We start from the raw sequence: 10,681 nt of genomic DNA on the forward strand, positions 1-10,681 counted from the left end.
AACATTTGCATAGTTAGAGCCATTTTCATTTATTTTTATAATATTGCATCACCTTAGTGGCCAGTCACTGTGGCGTTGTTTTACTGTGACGTCAGTTACAGACAAAATGCAACTTCACTCACTTTTAATGTTTTAGTGGCCTGAATGAAAATGACAAATTTATTTTGATAATGGTTGTTATTTTGACTCAAGGGAATGGTTCTGTATTGTTTTTTGATTGGGTGAAAAAGCTAGGAGTAATTTGTAGAAGTAAAAAAACCAAAACAAAAAACAAAAAAACACATGGCAGATTTTTTTTTAGATGGTTATGAAACCTGAGATACAAATTTTGTTTGTGTTGACCAAAGGATTCCAGTGATACAAGTTATGTTTATGATTCACTAATTTCATAACTTCATAAGTCAAAATTAATTGTGCACAATTAATAACTTTGCAACATGTTGCATATTGACTGTTGTATATTTGCTTGTATTTGAATAATAACAGTAAAATAATCAGGCATACACGTTTTTTTGGTATGTCACTAGAAAATGCATCAAACAGAAATAATAAATTGTGTTTTTGAAAAAAAGATTCTAAATGATTATTATAATAAATGGTTCTAGCCAATATGCATTTAACCAGTAATTCAACAACGAATTACTCTGGCAAGTTTATGTATGTATATATGTATTTATTTATTTTGGTCTGCGTTTGTATGTTTTACTTAATTGTAATGTTGGCATGGGAACGGGACTTTTATTTTGGTACCGCGCGGTGACGTCATACGGCAGCGCCGCGCTCCTGCATCTGTTGTGGTTTGGCTGAAGAAAGGTTTGTGTTTTTAAACATTTACAGCGTTTAAATCAACGCAAACAGTCGAGTATCTTTTATAGTTTTTAGAAGCGATGTAAAGTTCATTCATTAGTACTGGCTGCAACATTGTAGCGCTTTATCTAACGTTTGTGCAGGTTATTTTGAGCGAGTAAAGCGCGTCCACGAGTAACAGAATCGTGAAGCAGTTTCTCATAAACACAGTTTAATTATGTATTAATTTGTCGTGCCAGTTTTTATTGTTTTTGTGTAATTATGGCCTTGTTTCACTGACAGAGCATAGTTTGAGACAGGGCTAGGCCATAGTTAAATTATTTAAGTAGTTTTTATAAGCGTGTCTTTGGTGGTGTGCATCTTAAGACAAAACAAAGGCTCTGACACATTTTAAGATCGGTCAGTGCAAGTTTCTTTAATTATGAACAGCTCAGACTTACATTTTAATCTAAGCCTTGCCTGTGACCATCAGTTATCACTTTGAGTCCCTTATCAGTGAACTAACCTCTGAACGAGGGAGCTGATTGAGAGCAACTTTGAGATTTAGTTTGAATTGATTTTTCTTTGTTTATTGTTCTCATCTTAAACATGACAGGTTGTCCAAACACACAAGAAAAACTCCTGCTACATATTATTATAAAGATGCCGTTTATTAAAGAGGAGAGTGAAGATTTGAAGATTGATGATGTGAAGATTGAGGAAACAGACACAGTCAAACATGAAGATACTGAGGAACAAACAGGTTGGTTTTCATTCTTATTTGATTTTTATTAAATTGCCAAGCTCTACAGGAATGCATGATATTTTTGAAGCATGTCCAGGGGTGTAAAATACTTGAGAAATGTAATATAATTACTCTACTTACTGCTTTAGTTATTGTTATTGTACTTTTATTTTTCTTGTATTTATGAAAAAACTTTTAACTCCTTACAGTTTAATTTCAACTTGAGAAGTACTTTTTTTGTTTTTGCCTTTAATTTGCTAACATCTTGTACACATTAAATATGGTAAAGCTTAAACATGCACAACAAACATTATTTCTTTCTTTCTTCTTTAAGTTAAATGTTTCGTAAAACTGACTGACACAATTGTTACTTACAATTCTCCAAAAATTGTTTAAATGAACAATGTGTTAATTGTAAATCATGTTTAGTGATGTTCTTACCAGGGAGTGGATATGGCTGTCAATGAAGTATTTTGTAATCTAAATAATTGTATAATTTGCTGAGGAGTTAATCTAATTACAAATAATTACATAACAATAATTCCTCACAATAAACTCTAAATGCCCCAAGTAAATATTTAAAAGTTAATTGTTTCAGACATGGGCATCGAATACACACCACAAAAAATGGCCTTTTCAAAATGTTTTAATTCTGTCACTTGTCATTAATTCAACACACATTCTTGTATTCTTTTTTTGTATGTTTTATGTGCATTACATCTGGCTCATTAACAGGATAGTCCACCCAAAAAATGACATTGTCTCATCATTTACTCACCCTCATGCCGTCCCAGGTTTATGACTTACTTTCTTCAGATGAACACATACAAAGACTTAATGCAAGTGTACAAAAACGCTTCAAAACCACACAAATTGAATACAAACAAAGCTTAAAATATTAGTGCTTTTTATACACAAACTACCATTTCACTTGAGAGGACGTTGATGTTTTAAAGGGGACATTGGATACCCATTTTCCGCAAGTTGATATGTTTCTTTATTAGATGTCTGCAACATACTTTGGAAAAAAGGGTGTGGTTTTACACAACCACTGAGAAATTTTAACCAAATTAAAAAAAGCTCAGTTCACAGCGATCCGTTTCGGGGCATGTCTCTTTGGCCATGTACACACTGCAAGTTTCAGGAATGACAACCCCATTTAAATGCGGGGGTGAGTCCTGTAAATTATCATACTATGTCTGTACAGAACAGTAGTGAATAAGAATTTAGCCATGTGGTATCTGCCATTTTTTGGCTAAAGACTCTTTTTGTCGATTTTAACTAAACTACCGCTGATAGATGTGCAGTGTTTTGTTTATGTTCTGGAGGTGCTTTAGACAGCACTGTCTTGCAGTGTTGCCATGTCCTTATATTTACAAGTGCTTTTTGGCATGTTTTTGGCCTTAGCTCATAAAGCTAGGCACTTTATGGAGTTAATAAAGTGGTCTGTTGCAGATATGAAAAATTATTTTTTTTTGGTGTTATAACACTAAGCATTTGGGTGTTTTAGTGTTTTGTTTTTTTTGCGCTTGTCGTTTTGTTTTTGTTAGGGCTGTGACGGTTGCAATGACAACTGCGCCACCACGGTCGACGGTTGCCACCGGCAGTACTGCACGTGATGTCACGCAATCTATAACAAGCATAAAATACAGTGTTTGTACAACAATTATTCTGCCGTGGCTGTGTTTAGTGTCCCCGCCGGCAACAGCAGCGAGCGCTAGTGCCTTTGCAGCTGCTGGAAGATGCACACAAAAGGCTAAAGTAATAAATTAAAGCTTTTTATAGATATATTTATCTGTAAGGCAAGTATTCGCTGAGTTTCATTTCATTTTTGTGCAGTGCTCCTGTTCAACACCGAGACATCAGAAAGTGCATCTTGTTTGTTTTCTTTATTTTTACAAAAGCACAACATTTTGTTAATATTGTGAGTGCACGCAGATAATATTACACTCTTTACAGTTCCGGATGATATATTATGTTTACCAGATGCTGAAAATCACCGCGAGCATCACGCACATCAGTAAGTGTGTAGAAAATGGCACTGCACATCTGTGCCATCCACACGCAGAACATGCAGGATTCATATTTAAATAGTATTTTTGCGGCTTAATGTTTACAGGTGCTAGTCCATATGGCGACTTGATTTAAGTGTACTGACCTAGTTTTGATTCATTTATCAAAACTTTGACACATTCAGTGACATTCTGAATTATATAGTAAATTCCATTTATATGTTTGGATTCCATGATTCCATTTGTGTTTTGCGCATCACGGAAATCATATATAATGTTGAGGTGTTTTGTAACCTCAGTGTGTCGTTAGTGGATTGAGATTTATTGCAACTTCAGCAACGTGTGCTGCTGCCTTACCTTTGAAAGACAACTGATGCGTAATCACTGACGCAGCTCCAGTTAGCAAGTGCTTTCAGTGTGAGAAAGTGCAAAATATTCAGTGCCTTCAGCCTTCCACATTGATTGATCAGACTCGTGACTCCCAACAAATCAGGTGGGCGGAGACTGCTCTCGGCCACAGCTGTAGTGAGCTACGACAGGCTGCTTCAGAGCCAAATAGCGTGTTTCAAAATGAAACAGATCTTCCGGCAGATCGGTTTTGAAAATGAACGATACCGATAATCATAAAAATGCTTAATATCGGCGACGATAATCGGCCATGCCCTAATATGCATCACATTTGAGAATGTCTCTCAAATGCATGTACTAAAACATTCTGCAATTCGAGTTCACAATATGAAGCGCAGGCTGATATGATTCGCCTTCAAGGGAAGTTCTAGCTGTATCCCTCTCTAGGGGACACTTTGAGGAATTCTGCCAGCATGACCGGTGTCTGAAGCATGTGAAAAACAACTCCAATCCTATTGGTCCACGTGGCCCGTGATGTCTTAGCCGGGTACCCGAAAGTATAAAAAGCCACCTGCTGAATATATGTCACCAACTTTTGTTGCCATCTGTTTGTTCTGAAACATCATCCTGGTCAGTCTAGCAGTTCTTTGAGGAATGTGTGCCGCTGTGTTCGGATTCTGAAGGTGCATTCACACCAGACGCGAATGAAGCGTTAAGCGCGAGTGATTTACATGTTAAGTCAATGCAAAGACGCGAATAGACATCCTGCGGCGCGAATGGAGCGTTTTGGGCGTTTGACGCGTGAACGCGTGATTGGCGCGAGTTGAAAAATCTGAACTTTGGCGAAAATTCGCGCCACGTTAACCAATCAGAAGCTTGCTCTAGTAGTGACGTGATTACGACATAGCAAGCAGAGGGAGAAATCCGAAACAACAATGGAGGACAAAATCATCGTCTCTGTATATGGATACCCGGAGCTGTACGATACATCTTCGTACTTTTATAGAAACAGGAATAAAAAGAATCCTGCTTGGAAGAAAGTGAGTGAGGAGGTCAGACAATCTGGTAAGTTGTAAATAACACTCTTTACTCAGTTTGAGCTATATACATATTGACGGACTGATCTGATGGACCCAGACACGGCGCCGAACGAGTCTACGCCGTTTTTCAGCCTTCCATAGCACATCAAGCGCAGCTACTGTCTTAACAAAATCCATGTCAGCCATTTCGCAAGGAGACTGGAGCCGCCTGGCAGAAGCCACTCCCATGACGCGAATTCGCGTCTGTTGTGAAGTGAATTTCACGCGCGAATGAAGCGAGTAAACTCAAAATGTTCAAGCGTCCAACTACGCGCGAATAGCGCAATTTATTCGCGCAAGTCGCGTCTGGTGTGAACGCACAGTAACGCTTGAGGGCATGTTCTAACTTTTATGTCTTTGTCTTGGCGTCTACATGCTCATTGTGATGAGTCGAGGGGCAAAGCGTTTGTGTCTCGAGCCATTGCCACAGCTCAGTTTATCTCAGCTTGCAGCGATTGCTCTGATCTGCAATGTCCACATACCCTTTTGTAGCACTTACTCTATGCAATTAACTTATAGAGATTTGTAATACAATTCTATGGACCAGCGTCTCAGAAGAATAGACTCGCTGCTGAGAAAGATGCCACAACAACAGTGAACAGACCAGACAGATTTGTCTTTGACTTGCAATTTGTATTTTTTTTCAGAAACACAACTAGTAAGTCGTTTCAATTTATAAACAACAACAGAAATGGAAAAAAAACAATATTTTCACAAATTTCAGTTCTTTTTTTCCAGTCTCTTAGAAACCAGGTTTTTTCGAATAGTCCATAGAAAAATTTGAAAGTCCTTTTATCCGTCACAAGGGGAAAAGAAAGTCTCCATCCGAGAAGAACAGAAGAAGAGAAAAGTCATTCGATTTCCTACCATTCGCAGAATTCACAACTGGCCTTTTTGCACAGGAAAATCCAAGAACAGACTCAAGGGGCTCGCCAGTCCAAACCCTCCTCAGAACGAATGGAAGGCCGGGACAAATCCAGAATGAAGACTCCAGAACGCCTCATCGCAAGGAGATCAACTCAACATTGAAGGGACAAAACCACAACAAAAACCTGACCTTGAATAGACAAGGTCACAAAACAATCATTAATATCTTCATAAAAACAAAGTTTTAACTTAGGAAAATAAACTAATCCCAGTGCATTATGCATTTCACACAGAGCTTGAAAACATATACATGAATACTTCAAATAAAGAACATTTTCTTCATATGTGCCATGTCTGTGTCTTTTTTTTCCCCATATAACATACTTGTTTACACATGATTGACCACTTTTAGTCAAATTATTGATCACACAGTTAGCTGTTATTTCCCAATGTACAGCTTTACACACTTTTACATATATAAATCACTCTCAGAGACTTAATTCTTCGTTTCCCTTCTTAACAATAATAACGATCTGATTTGTAACAATTAATAAGTGAGTTGACTTACCAAGGAGATCGATAAACACACAGAAAGTTCCCGAAAGGCATGGATGTACCTCGTCCCCTTTAAATCCTTTTCCTTCTCCTTTTTAATCAAAAACACACGCTGTAAACACTTTAGCAACTCTCTGATGCTAACAAGGTAAATGCATATCACCGTATCTTTTGATATTTATAAGGTGAATGTTCGTTCCACCCTAATCGGTAATATTAATTGCATGCATTCATAATACAACATAAGGTTCGTCATTTCACTCACATCAATCCTTCGACAAAATTCTTCTAGAAGGTTTTTTTTTCTTTCTCTTTTATGTCATGGAGCAAAACGAACACCAAGCTCATTAGGAATCGATGCAAGTGTAAGCAAGCTGCTTCTAACTCTACATGTGAACCTCGTGCAAATCCCGGAAATTAATTGTTTTTACAGCGCCGCATTCTGCGTTCTCATTGGTCCTTCTCAAGTTGAAGACGGCTCACTATTGGTCACATCATTAATTAATTAATAATATGGGTTCGTATAAAATTAATATATTCTTTTATAATTTGACTTCTTTCGAATAAATTTCAATACTTTTTTTCACTATTAGGTTCTCATATAAATCATATATATATAACATTCTTTTGTCTGTTACTCTCTGGTAACCTTGGTTACACTTTACATTGGGTTGCCTGATGCTGCAGATATTGCATTTGCTGTGCATAATGCTCATATTAGTATAAAGATAAAGTGTGAGCACCAAGTCTTTTTTAGCTCCGGGCGACACATTATTTTTATGTGGTTGAAAACACTGAATCATTGTGATATAGACCATTGCAGAAGGGGGCTTCAGGACATCATGGGGGGGCTATTAAGTGAGTGGTCCCTCTGAATCCCGCTTAGTAAGTTTGGGCTAAGTAGACTGCTTACCCTCTTGAGGGATTTAAGTCAACAATCTCTTCTCAGAGCGTAGCCATCTGTGGATGTTTATGCTCCAGGCTTACTTTGCTCTGGAATATAGTGATCTGATGGCAGCTCTGTTGTAACCTGGCATCTATGACTGTGTTGGGTTCCCCTTGGGCACAAGCTCTCTCTGATAAGCATTGAAGTCTTTGTTTAGGAATCTGCTATTCGAGGATAGCTGTGTTCCAGCTTGGAGACTGTTCCCCCTTGTGGGGTTTTTAAGTAGTGGTCTCCCTGAGCCCTTGCCTAGACAGTTCTGTCTCCCCTTCACCAAATCTTTCTGAGGAACGAGTTTGCCCACAAGTTTAAACTTCCAAAATGCAGTTTAAATGCAGCGTAAAAGGGCTCTAAACAATCCTAGCAAGGAAGAAAGGTCTAGCGAAACAATCGGTTATTTTCTAAAAAAAAATGTCTATGTGGTAATACATCAGGCAGGACATTGAAAAGCTCACTTATCATTCATCGCCTAAAATATGTAATATCAACTTTACATGGCCCTTCAATCTAATGTTAATCTAGACAAATGTGCGCTATTCAAATGTCTGTGTGGAAGCTGAACAATAGCGCATTTACTGCATGACAGATAGATGGGCCGGTGCGGTCAATTGCTCTTAAAATACTCCTTCATTTTAGTCATACAGATAAAAGTAATACATCTTCCAAATCTGTTAAGACACTGTTTATTTGTGTACACTTACAATAACAACGAAACGTTGCACTTTTGTAAAATAAAGCAAACAGGATGCGCTTTCTGCCGTCTCGTTCTGTGAAGTTGAGCGCAAAACTTTGAAACTCTGTGTATACTTGCTGTACAGATATGAAAAATATATCTATAGAGAGTAAAATGTCTACTTTCAAATGAACCAATTCAAATAGAAAACGGATGTTCTCAGATTATATAATCCATATGAAACTTGCATACAGGTACATCACTACTGCGGAGATGAATCAGGTGTTGGCGACTTAATTTCTTTAATCGAAAACAAAGAAAGCACTAGGTTTATCTGTAAAATATTGCTGGTGCCGGTAGCCTTGTGGGCAGCGTGCTGACGTGGTGCAATTGGGCTACGGATGTCCCAAGACCGAATCCCGCCCCGTGGACCTTTCCCGATTGATGTCTGTTTCTTTGTACTATTTAACTCTAACTTTAATTTGCCTTTTTTCACCATAGATCTCATGCCGCTGAAAGAGGAGTGCATAGTACCGAATGAAATGGAAGAGGTCCATGTAGTCCACATGAGAGTTCACACTGGAAGGAATCCTTTCACCTGCCAACAGTGTGGAAAAAGTTTCAACCAAAAAGGAGACCTTAACATGCACATTAGAATTCACACTGGGGAGAGCCCTTTCACCTGCCAGCAGTGTGGAAAGAGTTTTACTCAAAAAGTAAGCCTTAACAGGCATATGAGAATTCACACTGGAGACAAGCCTTACACCTGTAAACAGTGCGGATTCAGTTTCAATCACGAAGGAAACTTTGACAGGCACATGAGAGTTCACACTGAAGGGAAGCCTTTCAACTGCCAACACTGTGGAAAAATATTCTGTACAAAAGTAAACCTTAATAACCATATGAGAGTTCACAGTGGGAAGAGCCTATTCAACTGCCAACTGTGTGAGAAGAGTTTTACTCAAAAAGTAAACCTTAAAGTCCACATGAGGATTCACACTGGAGACAAGCCTTTCACCTGCCAACAGTGTGGAAAGAGATTTAATCAAAAAGTAAACCTTGAAGTCCACATGAGAGTTCACACTACAGATAATTTTGTCTGCAAATTTTGTGGAACAAGCTTCATTAAAAAAGGATTCCTTAAAAGACACATAAGAATTCACACTGGCGAGGAGCGTTACGTGTGCCATCAGTGTGGAAAAAGTTTCAACCAAAAAGGAGACCTTAACTGGCACATGAAAATTCACACTGGAGAGAAGCCCTATGTGTGCCATCAGTGTGGAAAAAGTTTCAAACACAAAGAAAACCTTAACAAGCACATGAAAATTCACACTGGAGACAAGCCTTATACCTGCAAACAGTGTGGAAAGAGTTTCAGTCAATATGGATACCTCAAAGTGCACATGAGAGTTCACACTGGAGAGAAGCCTTACACCTGCAAACAGTGTGGAAAAAATTTTACTCAAAAAGGAAACCTTAACAAGCACATAAGTAAATTACGCTGCATATTTTAAAAACCATCAACATGAGGATTCATTTGAGAGAACTGTTTTATGTTATCAGTGTGGAAGGAGTTTCGCAGACAGGAATCATGCAGGATTCTATATTGATGAGGTGCACTTAGCCTCAAGTCTGAGATTGAGTCCAATTATTAACAGTGGATTAGACATGAACTCAGACATTTTAGACTCAGGAATTCTACAGAGTATGGTCGAGTCCACATCATGTGTAACATTAAGGGATATTGGACCCCAATAAAAAAAAGAAAAGAAAGAAAATTCTGTCATTAATTACCTCATGTTGTCCAAACCCCCAAGGCCTTTGTTTATCTTCAGATCACAAATTAATGATGAAATTCGAGAGCTTTCTGATCTTCCATAGACAGCAACCCAGCTGAAATGTTCCCAGGCCCAAAAATGAAGTAATGCATTTGTAAAATGGTTCATGTGACATCAGCGGTTCAACCATAATTTTACAAAGCTACGAGAATACTTTTAGTGTGACAAGAAAACAAAAATAATGGCTTTATTCAACAAGTCCTCTCCTTCAAATCATTATGGAAAGTACCACAATGCATACATGTGCTTTACTCTGCACGTGCTGTCCTTACTTCATTTCTGGGCTTGGGAACATTTCACTTGCGTTGCTGTCTATGAAGGGTCAGAAAGGTCTTGGATTTAGTCACAAATATCTTAATTTGTGTTTGGAAGATGAACTGAAGTTTTACAGGTTTGGTCTTTACTTTTTCTCTTGTTTTAGGACAATTCTGGAGAAAATTGGATTGCTGGGAAACTTAAAAATGAAATGAATGAAGTTGTCCTTACATGGGTCATACAAGTTACTTGTAAACGAAGGAAAGTAATTTCTGTGCATTGTTTTATTTTTGTAAGTTGAAACTTCTAAATAAAAGACAAGTAATGTTCTGGAAATTGTTTAGTTTTACAAAGCAAGATATCATTTGTACATGACAGAAATTCTTCTATGCTAAAAGTACTTTTTACAACTAATTACAAAATAACTGCCACAGTAGAGAGCCTGGCACAGCCTCTGCCAGTGGGACATCGTCTAGGATGGTCTCCAGAGTGTTTAAGTGCATATTTCCACTGTCCAGCACAGGGATGGTCAGGTTTATCCTGCAGCACAGGGGTCTGGTCTGATTAGAAGGAAAAGACT

At 38.0% G+C, this 10,681-nt stretch overlaps 1 protein-coding gene across 1 annotated transcript; it reads left to right on the top strand.

The window, feature by feature from the left end:
• The first annotated feature begins 736 nt into the window (after positions 1–736).
• Positions 737–10,427, top strand: LOC127160187 (gastrula zinc finger protein XlCGF57.1). The gene is made up of 3 exons (XM_051102841.1): positions 737–813; positions 1,403–1,549; positions 8,510–10,427. Exons 2-3 carry the CDS (start codon positions 1,450–1,452, stop codon positions 9,520–9,522), a joined length of 1,113 nt encoding a protein of 370 aa, XP_050958798.1. The 5' UTR covers positions 737–813; positions 1,403–1,449; the 3' UTR covers positions 9,523–10,427.
• Positions 10,428–10,681: the final 254 nt, after the last annotated feature.

Source organism: Labeo rohita, unplaced genomic scaffold (assembly GCF_022985175.1).
Source record: "Labeo rohita strain BAU-BD-2019 unplaced genomic scaffold, IGBB_LRoh.1.0 scaffold_30, whole genome shotgun sequence".
Taxonomy (NCBI): Eukaryota; Metazoa; Chordata; class Actinopteri; order Cypriniformes; family Cyprinidae; genus Labeo; species Labeo rohita.